This window comes from Gymnodraco acuticeps, unplaced genomic scaffold (genome assembly GCF_902827175.1).
Source record: "Gymnodraco acuticeps unplaced genomic scaffold, fGymAcu1.1, whole genome shotgun sequence".
Taxonomy (NCBI): domain Eukaryota; kingdom Metazoa; phylum Chordata; class Actinopteri; order Perciformes; family Bathydraconidae; genus Gymnodraco; species Gymnodraco acuticeps.
In genome coordinates this window covers 594024-608553 of record NW_022992250.1, presented here as the reverse complement: position 1 = coordinate 608553, position 14530 = coordinate 594024, and the positions used below count along the sequence as shown (strand labels likewise).

The 14530-nt window shown below is 40.4% G+C and overlaps 1 protein-coding gene across 17 annotated transcripts in view; it reads right to left on the bottom strand.

Moving 5' to 3' along the window:
• rapgef6 (Rap guanine nucleotide exchange factor (GEF) 6) overlaps positions 1–14530 on the bottom strand; it is a 159465-nt gene that overhangs the window by 40642 nt on the left and 104293 nt on the right. For all 17 annotated transcript variants that reach the window (XM_034206548.1, XM_034206549.1, XM_034206550.1 and 14 more), the window contains 5 exons: positions 13235–13366; positions 7583–7763; positions 5135–5271; positions 2680–2838; positions 1423–1575 (listed from right to left, as the gene is read on the bottom strand). In XM_034206548.1, coding sequence (XP_034062439.1) covers positions 1423–1575; positions 2680–2838; positions 5135–5271; positions 7583–7763; positions 13235–13366 — 762 coding nt within the window. The remainder of the gene's footprint in view (positions 1–1422; positions 1576–2679; positions 2839–5134; positions 5272–7582; positions 7764–13234; positions 13367–14530) is intronic.

Sequence of the window (14530 nt, the reverse complement as noted above, 5' to 3'; positions counted from 1 at the left end):
CACACACACACACACACACACACACACACACACACACACACACACACACACACACACGCAATTTAAATAACTTATGTCGACATAAATCATAAAAGTGACAAGGACATACACTGTAAAGATGCAGCTATTGAACTGAGCTGTCAGTCACCCATCAATAAAACAAACACAGCAAACACACACACACACACACACACACACACACACACACACACACACACACACACACACACACACACACACACACACACACACACACACACACACACACACACACACACACACACACACACACACACACACACACACACACACAGCTCTTTTACACACTCGATCATTTGTTACTGAGGTGTGACATAATTTCTGTATAAACCCTCAATCTAAATGTACTATTATACCATTTGTGATTTCTTTGTCTACATCTTTGATTGTTATTCATCCGAATCACATATAAGAAGTCAGATACTCTAGACTTTCGGTTTAAGTGAGTTTGTTAATGTCATCAGTGCAGAGTTTCTGGGGGAAACGATTCATTTTACAGGGAAGAGAAACTAGAAGGCCTCCACTTTTGTCTGACACAATAAAGAACAAAGCCAAAGACGGACAGGGAAATGCTAACACACAAATTGACTCATCTCCGCTGGATATGTTTTGGAGCCAACAGCCTTCCTCGGAGCGGTGGTCAAGAGAATCATTCAGGCCCATTATCTGATCAATACCTGGCTGCCTCTGGAGGCCCGGGAAAAGGATCAAAAGGCCTTGGAGCGCACTGCGATGTAGCGAACACGAAAATGCTCCGACAAACACTAATAGTGCTAACGCTGCCTCTAAACGATCAACTAAGAACACAGAGCAGCCGCATTGATGTTTCTGCACGAAACTGTATAGGAGGGCATGGTCGATTTATAATGAGGTGGTACTAAAAATCAATCCAAAGCATTTCAGCATATTTAGTACATAATAAAGAATAAAGTATGATTATTTCCTGATGTTATAAGTTGGTCATGTATACCCAAGTTAAGGGTAGAACTAAGCATGCTTTTAAGCAGCTAAATGTAACCCTTAACCTTCCTGTTGTACCCGTCTCATGTGGTTTCAGACATGCTCTTGATGAAGGTTGAATGTGTTTCTAATGTAAATTGAGTGCACTAACAAATGTTGAGCTCTGGGTTTAACACCAGTCCAACTTGACATTTGAACTTGAACAACCATGCAATCCTTACTTTACATCCACAATGGATTAGCATTTTAAAGAGATACTGATTGTGTGTTACAACAGTGATCTTGTCAGAGGTCGGGGTCAGACACAGAACAGACACTTCTGGGACTAGAAGACTTTCAGGGAACACTTCAGAACAGCAAAAAGCTTTCTTGGAAGTCCAGTTCCTTGAAATGTAACAAGACTTTTATCTTAAAATCTCTGACCTTGATGACAATGTGTCCCTTCCTGGTCCCGCTGCGGTCCAGCTCGCGGTGCTCCTTTACCATCACGATCTCCCCCTCCTCCTCCACCTTGTGCGTGTTCTTTTCCACATGGTTGAGGATGCGCCAGTAGTCCTCCTGGGCCACGCAGACGAACTGGTCGAGGATGACATGGGGACAACGTGTGAATTTGTAGTAGAGCAACACACTGCTCGGCACCACAGCCGGGTACTCAAACAACAGCAGAGCAGAAGCATGAGGGCGGGCAGAGAGAGACATGGGAGGGGTGGAAGGTCCAAAACACACCAACTAAAGTTAAAGAAGCCTCAATAAAAGTACAAACGGCGGTCACAAATCCTGTCAGCTATCCATTTTGCAGAAGAATCCACTAACTTCCCATTCTCACACTGACAGAAAGCGCCAAGATGTGACTCTTCACCGCCCTACAGCATTGTCTCTGTCTGCGCTTCCCCTCACTAAATCACCAATTTCTGCATTTGCGTTGCTAAGCCCCTTCTGAAACTTCCTGTGTATCTGAAGACAGGAAATGATACGTGCAGCGGAGGAACTGGGCAGTGGACAGAGGGGCTGTTACCACAAGCACTCGCTAGGCTCCTTTTACCTTTAAAGGCTCATCAACAGCTTTATAATCATGCTTTGTATCAAGAATGGCTTTCTGTGAGAAACCGGCATGCCTATTTGTAATCATGTCTGACAAATATATGACCCTAAATGACAAGGTAGAAACGTCTGTGGCTTATTTTACAAGCAAGATTCTTTATTTTAAAAGGTACACCAAAAGAAGAGCATGAAGTAACTTTCAAATGTCAACCTTTTTTAATAAATAAAACAAAGGTTTAAAGGAGAATCTCTAAATTAAGATGTGCCATTATCTATTTCTGGTTGCAGAACTCTTCACTGTAGTTAAAAGAAGAAATTAACATAAGATGCAGTATAAAAAAGCAGTGAAAGATTAAAAAAAGGAAATACACCCTTAAATGAACTCAAACCAAATGAATACAAACAAGTGTGTAAGGATGATTGCACAGCATTAAAAGAAAGTGATTACATGAATGGAAATATCAGATACTTTCACTTTGTTTTTGTATTGCAGCTTAACAAATAATGTCTAAGTCTGCCAAGAAAACACATTTGTATGAAGTAATCTGTAATTGTATCACCGTCTTTTGTTAACAATCACATTGAATCTGTAAGTCTATCAATCTTGCAGCAAGATGCTTGACAATGAATCCTCTTTACCTGGCAGTCGTCCCCCTTGGTACGAACTTCTCCGTTCATGAACTGTTTGTCCAGTGAGGGCGAGATGCCGAAGCTGTTGCCCATGCAAAGAGTCTCCACTCTCCCCTCTGGATGGCTGATCTCCACTGCCCCGTTCAGGATAACATACCAGAGGTCCAGCTGCAGACAGAATCATCAACCATTCAGTGTCACACATTGAGTCATGATGCCAACACTAGTGCTGGCTTGTGGTTCTTCTTATTGCTCTCAATTCCTGCTCTTTTCACAGTTAGGTCAATATACTGTGAATGGTTGTGTGCCTAATGAAACAACCGTTATGTAATACAAGGTGGTAGATTCACGAGTCAACACATTTAATGACTTCCAGATCGACTTGACTTAACCTGTTAAGCCCCGAGCCTGTTTTGCAGGTCTTCATATGGACCTTTTTTTAATTGAAAATACTTCATACCTTATCTCAAGACTAAAGATTATAATACATTTGTTGTAAAGATTTCAAAGAGAACAGTGGATATAACTGTAATGTTTGAGGGATTTGAAAGTAGAAGCACTATGTAATCAACTGACCTATAACACTGCACAAGAATGGCTGTTGAAATGGCTCTATATTACCAGCTGACATTTATCGTTATGGGAGCATAATGTGCTTTGTGTGAGGTATGAGTACAGTGTGAAGAGGTATTGTGTCTCTAGTGGTGGCTATTGAAAAGGAAATGCCAGCAGGCATAATATAACAAGCCATTCATTTTGGGGTGCGAGCGGATGGAGGGGGGGGGGGTGAACAAATCCCGGGGCTCCATCCGCAACTATAACTGGTATTTCCTCCTCATTGCCTTTTCATTCCCTCACTATTTCTCAAACTGCAAATCTCCAATTCTCTCGGTGCTCCTCTGTTTCTCTTAATGCCAGTGAGCTGCTCACTCTCCTTGTTTCTCAGCAACGATAAAATGTCATTCAAAAATAAAATAAAAACATTTTCCCTGTTGCCATAAAATATCTAAATCAGTGAAGACGGAATCTTTGAAGGCAGCTTTCTACCTAAGCATGTTATATCTATATATGAAACCTTAATTCAGACCACCATATACTTGTATTGTAGCTTCTATTGTGTTATTAATATATGAATGTCCTTTCATATAACCTGTCTAAATATGATTTAATGTGTTATAGTGAACCTTTTTCACTGGAAGATCGTTCACATGGAAACCAAAGACAGATTTCCCTCTTCTCACACAAAACGTAGGCAACCAAGTTATTTTCTAAAAAGTAAGGTGAGGGAAGGTAATAAACCACATTCAGTATTAAACACAAGACACCTTAAAAGGCTATTTTCATTATACATACTTGAGTTTATATCATGAATAATTATGGCAGCCTGCAAAGACTGCAGCCTGTAAGCCTTTATTTTCTCAGGTTCCTTATTTATCAAATAAAATGGGGATTAAAGAAACGTAAGTTGATTTCGCCCACTCCCTGCATGTTATCCTTCTCTTCCGCACTTTACCTCTATTATTTTACTGTATTTATTTCTGTTACACTACTTTAGATTATTTTTTATTTTCCTCTCCCTCCCTCTCTCAGTTAGCAGAGTGGTGTTAATCTGTGAGAGAAGTGGACCTTCAACACGGGTCCACAGAGACAGAGTGGAGAGGACCTGTTCATCAAATGACTCGACACAGACAGTATGGAGGCACACTTTACAATGCACACAGCCTATTCATGTATATGTATGTGTGTGTGTGTGTGTGTGTGTGTGTGTGTGTGTGTGTGTGTGTGGTTCTGTCCTGCTGACGTGGATTCCCTTCCTCCTGGAGCAGTTCATCGCCATTTATCACGCTGACGTTTCGAACGCTGCTGTGTGTAACCAAACAGCCATGACAGAGCTGCCGTTTCTCAGCCATGTAACTTCATTAATTAGCAGATCAGGAGATTGACAGGGCTTTTACTCTGCAGTGACTTTGCACATAGCAGTTTCTGTAGAAGAATGAGCTTTGGATAGACTGGAAGGTGGCGACGATGGGTTTATCTCTACTCACATGTCACCACCTGCACTCAAAACTAAGTGTTTTTGTGTTCTGCTTTAACATCCTTTCTTTATTGTCTATTTTACAAAGTGTGCATGTTCACCTTGGCTTACCTACCTTAATGGTTGTTTGTTTTTTTGTGTGCCTTTTGAAAGATAACGCTACTGATTTGCAGGCCATGGAAAGACACTTAAGAATCAGAAAACACATCCAATTCTGTATTGATTAATGTCGAATAAATAATGCTTACAAAGATGTAATCAAACAGACATACTTTGCACATGATAATCACCCCATTAAATATCGATCTAAACGCGACATGCAGCAAAAAAGCATTCTCTCTTTCTCCAAATTGTAAAGGCCCCTTTGCAGTTTGATACATTTCTATTCACAAATACATATATGTGTGAATGCTATGAGTTTGTTCCTACCTCCTTTTTGTCTTGCAGGATGACCGTGCCTGCCTGCTCCACCACCTCAAACACCATCACGCTGCACAGGTCTCTCCGCACAGACATGGTCATGTTGGCAAAGGCAGGCAGCTGATGCATGAACTCCAGCAGTTGCTCTATTTGCCACAAAAAGGATACAAGAGAGAGAAGAAATACATTGAAGAGAAAGCATAAACTCTTTTGAACCATGTAAAGAGCAATCTATTGATGTCATCTGTGTGACCAAAACAAGGTTTGCTTCTCAGGTGTGTGGTTAACACACTCATTGATTTTTACCATTGACTAACAACAGCATTTCTAAAACAAAGTATGGACTTTTGAATGCCCCCTACTAGGGCTGCTCGATTATGGCAAAAATCATAATCTCGATTATTTGGGTCAATAATTGATATCATGATTATTAAAAACGATTATCCATTTACTTTGAAAACATCAACTTATTGGAGAAAAAATGTGAACAGTATGTTTTTAACAGTTGATTACCCTGAACTTTAAATATAATTCAACTGAAAAAGTAATAAAAAAAAAGGTAATAAAAAAAATAAAGTAATAATGATAATAAAAAAATAATCGTTTTATTTCGATTACGTTGTTTTCGTAATCGTTGCAAGCCATAATCGTCATTTTGATTAAAACACGATTAATTGAGCAGCCCTACCCCTTACTGCATGTACACATACATCACCAAGGCTACTTTGAATTCAAGCACAAAGTAACCTTTTAGAAAATGGAAAATGTGAAATTGTAGTCTTATGGCATCAGAAATCTATTCACACATTAAGACATTGGACATTGTGTATGACTAAAACATGTATACATCCATTTTCTTCAAAACCCTTAAGACCTATACCCTTTCAAACATCATAAACACACAGATAACAGTATCTCTTAGTGATGACATGGCCAGGAGCAGTGCATGCTATCACCGCTAAGGCTTTTCATGCCTAATGAGAAACGTTCACACCGTGTTCCTCCCTTCCAGATCTCCCCCCCCTCCACTGTGTGTGAGAACATAGTGACCCAGCTCCATCCTGCACACTGTGATCCTGGCTGAGCAGCTTCCTTTATTCCCCCTGCTGTTATCGCCTCGTTCATTTACTCTCTTTTTCTTCTTTACTTTGCTCTTCCAAAACCTGGGTCACACTAATTGAGGTCATTCCGAATGTTTTGAAACAGTTTGAAGTGCCAGATGGTTGTATGTTTAAAAATGTGAGCAAAATTAAAGATGATATTACATATTGAATATTATGGTTGGAAACTATCCTGTGGAAACCAACAATCTGGTGAGCTACAGATTAAAGCCCCACATTCTGACTAAAGGCTTTGAATATAGATCCACCAGCAGAGTGGTATTAATCAGGCAGTAATGGGATGTAGTAATAATAAGATGAATATTTAATGACAGTATTCAGGATCGATGACGTACTTCTTTGCAGTCTTTTTTGGCTGGCTATGTCCTCATGCCACCCCTGTTTATTTTTCATGTGTTTATTTAATAAAGACAGAATTTTCCTTCAAACTTTGTTTTAATTCAATACCTTTTAGAGGCCAGCTCGGATGCAGTTATCCATTCATTAATAAGGCAAAGGATAGAAGACGTTGCCAAGACTTTTAACCATCTTGCTATTTCTCAGATTGGAAAGGTGACCCCTCCAGGGAGCCCCTTTTGATAGTCAACACAAAATATATCTCCCCCTTTCAGGAATTCTATTGATAGGATAAACAAAGGGATTGGTAACATAAAATGGAATAAAAGCTAAATCTTATCTAAACACTAAATCATAAAGTTATATAGTATTATCCTGAGAAGCAAACTTATGGCAAATGACTCCGTAACTTAAGTCAACTTTATTTAGGAAGAAAAATGTATTAATAATTAATTTACTGATTTCCCTCAAATTCTCAAGTTCTTATATCTGAATGAGTGAAAGATGAGGGCCACGAGAAGGCCAGCCTCCCAGCATGCACTCAGCAGGCCGGGCCATTACAACTCCTCTCATCTCTCTCATGTGGTCACCTTCTCCCACAGGACCCCCCGCTGGGTGCCGCTAATGAGGTCGTCTCTCTGATTGCCTGCTTTAAAACACACAGTGGAAGGGCACCTGTGTTTAGAGACCACTGTGAGGGCTGCTTTTGTGAAAGAGGGGAGTTGTGTATCTCCTCTTTGCTTATTGAATGATAGATGATGTATGTGAGGATGTTAAGTACAACGTCTAAAAATAGTAACTGACAGTCCTGTAAGTGTTTCAAGAGACATGCAGGCATATTCTGTATGAGTGCCTCATTTCAATGAGATTTTAAGTGCGCTATTCAACGGTGGATTGTAGGCGAGAAAGATGAATACCCTTTAAAAGCTGCTTTCAAATTCAATAGAACATTGAAGGTTAATATGAAGACCAAACAAGCAGAATAGCTAGTCAGACTCACCAATGTCGTCATCGTTTCGGTCTGCTGGCTCTTTTTCCAGACACTCTCGGACCAAGTCTCGGCCTACAAGAGTGTCTGACGCTCTCTCCAGGTCCTCATCTTCCTCCTCCTCTTCCTCGCTGTCCACTGCAGCCTCTGGAAGTCCAGACAGGTCCACATCTCCCAGCTCGCTCTCTGTGGCCTGCAGAACAAAGATGGTGGAGAAAGCAGCACAGTGGTTGGTAACAGGACAAGGACAGGAGGAAGCAGTCTGTGGGCGCTTCATTTAAGATGAAGGTATAATCAGAGCAATAACTAGGCATAGGAACTAGTATTGGATAAGTAATGTGTACCAATTCAACTCCCAGATGTTGATGTGCACCAGTTTAATTCTGCACTGTGGTGTTCCAACACGACAATATTCTAACATGATGGAGAATGTTTTAAAACCACACTTAAATTAAGTTGTGGCTGAATAAGGACCATTCCACAACGAATAAGAAATTGGCACACAAAATGAATCAGTATTATTTAATTATTGGAATGAAAGGGGCACATATTTAAGGAAAAAGCATTTAAATTCAAAGATATATTTTTTACATTTTCTTATTTTTTGAACTTAGGGTGTCATTTATAGAATAAACAGTATGTGTCCTTTGCCATTCAGTCGAGTGAAATGTGTATATTAATAAGCTATCAAATAACCTTGATTAGCAAAATACCTTGAATCTTGATTACATCTCCCCTTTGTTTTGTGATGATTATTTGTGGGGGAAAAAACAACACCTGAGGATATAAACTTGAGCAGCTGTACCTGTGACCCTGGGCTAAAATCCTGACACCAATTCCCAAACAGCCAAATATTTAAATCAAGCTGTAATAATTCATATTTAACCCTGTTTCCAGTGTGCACTGCAGACAGATGGTTGGCAGGGTACGGCTCTAAAGGGGCATTGGGGCTTTCAGGTCGGCTGGGGATTGAACCATTGACCTAGAGGTGGAATGCGGAGCTCCCCAGTGGTGCTGGCAGAGCTGCAGGCCATCTGTTGGCTCTATCAGGTAGGCCTGAAAGCAAATACAGTATTCTAGGATAATAGAGCCTAATTGGTTCTGGTCTTTGCTTAAAATCCATTATTTCTCTTATTTATTGTATTCAATTTGCTTATAACTGGGCAACAAGCGTTGCAGTCTACATGCCTTAGTTAAGATTCGTTTTTTGTGTTTAACAATGTCCATAAACTTTAACAGGGAAGAAAAGAGAGTATGTCTAAAAGTTAAATTTGACCAGGGAAAATGTACTTGTATGCATTTTGAAGTCATTGATTTAGTAGAGTGGAATAAGGATAGAATGAAAAAGTGAATTTGCTGTCCTACACACTACCGGATGAACTCCCAAACCTACAACATGATCCAGCTCTTGGCTTTATTTTGAGAATTGGTATCTTGCCAATGGGTTTTATAGGATTCTCTGGAGGCAGGGAAATTAAGCTAACAAGCCATCCCGAGTTCAGGCGCAGGTTCACTCTTGTTTTCATAGACAGCTATTTCAAAACACACCAGCTACTAAATTCTGCCCTAGGTGCATTCCTTTCAGCCTAATATTTTGAAATATAAGAACAGACAAGCAGGAAAAATACTTTCCTGTCAAAAATAAAACGTGAATCCTGGTTTTCTTTACCTTGTCACCAATTTTAAATGAATTACATATTAAAAGTGAATGTAAATGTAAGGATTTCATTAATTGGACCTTCAGAAACAAAAGCAGCTCAAATGTAAAATACACTTAGGGGTACAATAAAACAAATGAGACACTTAAACCAAATATATCAACAACAGTTTGTCCTACAAGTTGTCCCCAAGTGAAAATCTATGTTTTTCACTTTTCCATCACCACTGATTTATTGAGTCCTAGAGGCTAAAAGTGCAGCAGTAGTTTTTTATAGTCCCCGACATAACTCCATATTGTAAAATAGAGGCTGTTATAGAAGTGGTTAAAATCCTGTGTGCTGTGGTGATATCCCTGAGACAATAACATCTCGCCCTCTGCTGCTGACATATCTCTCAGGGCTTTTGGGAGTCCGGTTCATTCAGAATGCAGGATGAGCCCTTTCAGTCCAATTCCCCCGGTCTCAGACTGAGTTTGAGCAAGGAGGACCGTTCCTAGAGTCGAGGGACATCAGAGCTGCCCGAGAAACCCTACATTCTACAGTGCTGTGGCAGACTACCAGAAAGTGGCGGAAAGGAGAGGAAAAACAGAAAAGAATAGTGTCATGTGGGAGGAATAGAGAATAATAGGAGAAATACAGGTGACTGTCTGGAGAGATGAAGGGAAAGGGCAGTGAGAACAGGAGGAGGTAGATGGAGTTGAAAAGTCTGGACTTGGAGTAAAGTGAACAACTGTGAGTCAGCCTAAGGTAAGGGAGATAGTGGGGAAAAAAGGAAGCCATGACAAAAACAGTCCTGACAGCTGAGAACCAGAGCCGACTGGAGGGTAAGCGCTTTAAGAAAGATGTAAACAAACACAGAAACGGGTCAGCGACAAGCTGATGGGATCAGATCCGTGTGATAAATATCTAATCTCAGGATGAAGAGATCAGGTCTCTGTGTTAAACGTCTGACCCAGGCCGACCTAACTTACATCAGTCTGTGAACGCTCACAAACAGGCGGAGGAAGGAGGACAGGTTGTGGCAGAAAAGGAGGTTAGAATATCTGAATTATGTCATTTTAGTCCATTTTCCATTGAGAGCTCATGTGAAAAGTCAGACACTAACACTTTCTATTATTCATCAGCTCCTTGCCCTGGTACTTCAAGGTCACCAGTTATTCATAGACCCTTTTCCTACTTAACTGCACCACCATGAGATGTTGAGGCTTATTTAAGGATGTTCTCCCCGTCAATAAACAATCAAACTGGGGTTGTCTTTATTTATACAAATATTTCCACCAAGGTTTTTCACAGGTAAAATCAAAGAAAACATGTTTATCCCCAATATATTTTTAAGGTGTTTCTCTTTCATGGTGCAAACAATGTTCCAGGACAATATGGAAATGTATGCAAATTGCTGCTGCAAAAAACGTATCATTGCTGACTGAACACTGCTGCATAGGAGAAAGTCATCCCTGGGAAAGCAGGAGAAAGATATGTGGCGTTGTTTTACTGGACACACACAGAGGGTGAGAGAGAGCACGGTCAGGTCTAAACTGTGAGTCGGAGAGACAGAGAGACAATCCTCCAGCACACACGGATGATGGTAAACTTTCGATATTTTCGAAGAAAGCAGCAAAACTGTAGCTCTCTTATTTGTACGCCTTCCTATACCTTGGAGAAAAACTCCTTTGTTCTACTTTTTTATTATAGTTTATATGTACTTCTTAATTGTAATGTTTATAGTGTATTTGAGAATAAATTAAACCTATATTTTCTAATAAAGACATTAGCATTGTAAACTGAAACAAAGTTGCTCATTAGTTGAGTGGCCAGCGGCACTCATCGATCAAAGCAGCTCATTAGTTTGTAGCTAATGGACTTCACCAGTTCCCCCGATGAAAGCCTACAATGCTAACAAGCTGGTGTCAAAAGGGGAACCCCTCCTAACCCACACATGCATAAACAAACATTTAAGAAAGAAACAAAACAAACTGCAGCACCGAGTGTCAGGACTGAAGTGTAATATTAAAAGGTTCTTGGATTTGTTACGACTTTCTGTGTAAAAAGTGGAGATTAGGAGGTTTGAGGGATTAAAATGATGAGATGTCAGCCTCGTCATGTACCCTTTTATGGATTATTGGTTCACGGCCATTTAAATACCCTACACTCGAGAAAGGCATTCAATTCAAAAGCACACTGAGCTATTGAATGCTCCGAAATGTCAAGTAAAGGTGAGGCTAATACAAGAGGAGAGCAAACATATGAAGAGCTCGTACTCTGTCAATAATACTTTTGTAGATTTAACACTTAAGCTGGATAATTGAAAAACGCAACCATGTTATAAGCTGGCTAGTGTGCTGACATTAAAAGCAAACACCAGTAAGAAGCAAAAGGGTCGTAGACACACGCTAAGAAAACATATTTTAAATGAATGAATTTACTTTAAGAGGACAATGTGAAATGACAAAATCTGACAGGAATTGGAGTAAATAGGATTACTGACATTCACATTTAGAAAAAACGTATTTTGAAGTTAAGTCCAACATCATTTGCACTAGTGTTGTACACTAGATGTTAAACTCTTTCAATTTACCTGTGGAAGCTGCCCACAGGGCAACCTGTTATAAACCCAGCTACACTGACAATGTTACAGCTCCTATATCTGCAGCCAGCTATAGACAGATCGGAAAAGGTTAGGTTCATTTCCTGTATGTGACCTTTCATCCGCAGCAGGAAGTACAGAGTAACACCGGGATGCACAACTGATGTGCGATAATTAGTGAGATACAGAGGATTACAGGGAGGGAGGGTAGAGGAATGACGAATATACTACAGGTGCACACAATTGGAGCAAAATGAACTGAGAATCAACCATCTTCACCACAGACCAGGTGTTTTGGCAGTGCTGTGGTGGAAGGGTTTATTAATGGTTTGTGCCAAATAAGTGATAATAGGCGCTTTCACACCAAGTACTTTGCCGTACTTAGTTCATGAGTTCATCAGAACTCTTTAGTTCTGATGAACTAAAGAGCAGATCGCGTTCACACCGGAATACGTCACTGGGGGAGGATTAGGCAAATGAAGCCGCTGACGTCACTTCTTCTTCTTCTGCTTTGGGTTTACTGGCAGGCCGCAAACAACTTCACGGCGTATACTGCCACCCGAAGTCCCCGGCCGGAAGTCCCCGGAGTTGGGGACAGGCTTCAGTAGAAGCTGCTGGGAGTCCCAGTAAATCGCCAGAACGCCGACACCTCCTCATCTCCACCGCTCCCACGTTTTATTTTGTGTTGCCATAAGTTAGTCTCTCTGCGTTGGTGCACTGGGCTAATGCTAATGCTAATGCGAGCAAATCAAATTGCGGCTTCACAAAACTTTTTGGGAGTTTTATGGGGCGTGGTTTGCAATCCTTCCAGCCAATCAGAAATGGGAACCTTTTTCTCCCATGAAAGTACCTGCTCTCTAGCAGGGACTGAAAAGGGGGTGAAAAGGTTCTCGTGAACTAAGTTCTAGTTCCGGATTTTTTTGGTGTGAACGCACATTTTCTGAACTATATCGGAACTATACTGGGAAAAGTACTCCGGTGTGAAAGCGCCTAATGGCAGCAGGGAAGGAAAACATGATTTGAAATGTATCAAAAGCTTTCTTATATGAAAAAAGAATACTGGACAGATAAGAAACAGGATATTCAAAATACTTGATACTGGGACAATTGGATTGATTATACTGATGTTGAACTTCTTAAACTTAAAATATGTTAAACAGGGGAAAAATACTTTGGCAAAGTTAAATGTAAAAGTAAAAGGTCCAAACTTTGATGGTAAACTAACAAAACATGAGATTTCATTGAACTGTAACTTAACAATGTGGATATGTCATGATTTTAAGGTTGGTTGGCACATTGTTCCAAAAAAACAAAACTGTACACAATGTTGCAGAAAAGTTGTCAGTTGTGACTGAAGTCTTAAAAATAGAAAGTCATTTCAAAGAAGAGACTATCTTTTAAAATGAGCAATAAAGGACCCACCTGGTAAATATCTGATAGGCTGCTACTCCCCGAGTCGCTGGCGATGCTGCATCCTGATTGGCTGGGGGCCATGTGCATCAGCTGCTGATGGGCGTGGTCTGTTAGGTGCATCTTATTGAGGTCCGCAGGAAGCTGTTCAGACGGACAGGAAGTGGTAGAGACACAGAACGAGAAAAGAGAGAAGAGAAAATTAGTTTAATAGAGTCAACATATACAACATACTGTGTATCGGAACAAGCACAAATACACACTCTCTCACAAACACACAGACAGGTGTTTCATTAGCTTGAAAGCCAACGCTGGTTTGGCAGTGTTTGACGTGTTATACTCCAACATAATTAACATGAAGAGGATGAAGGTGAAGAGGCTTCAGACGGCTGTGAATTACAGCATGATATATTTCATTTCTGATGGACAGAGGAAGGTTGGAGGTTTGAGACTGGTGTTATATGTTTGTAGTGACCTTATCAAACCACAGAGCAGTAAATCCTGGCTGTGGCTGACTTATTAGGATGTCAGGACAAGCTTTGTTTCATGCAAATAGCTTACATGTTATATGTGCACACGGAACACACCATCAAATAGATGTTACAAGTTTACTCAAACTCATTTAGAGCCAGATGCAAAGCACGCAAATACACTTCCATTGCCATTTTAACACCTAATTAATCCCAATATACACAGCATAGGACAACTCGTAGACAAAGTGTAACACAAAACAGAAATTCCTCCTATGAAGCCACAAAGAAAACTAGCGTTAGCTTGACTAAATCAGAGACTACCCTTGTGGTAGACTAACAGTAACAGATGCACATGAAATGACCACATTGTCAGAACAACTGCAAAGCTGGACACATACTCAATGTCGGTCACCATAAGAGACACACTTATATAGGTTGTACAGCAGGACCAACAAAAGTCAAGTCAATGTATTACTACCAAATGTATCAACATTAAGGTTTCAGAGGTTAAACAATAAGCAGAGCTGTGAAAACCAACTGGTCTACCAATAAACAATAGATAAAGATGCAAACATTATTAAGAGACCAACTAAGACAGCTACAAATTGGATTGACTACAAAGCAAGGCAGGTGGGTTTTATCTCTCATACAAGGTGAACCAATGTACTTGTGTTGTTCCCCTTAGAATAAAGGCAAACCCCTAATTTTTTTAAGTCTTACCAGTTTGCATCGGGGCAGTGTCAGAGTGAGAGAAGATGTCCTCCTACGACACCGGGCGAACCTACAGCACACCTCCTCCATCGCCACCTCAGACAGCGCTCGCCATCCAAACACA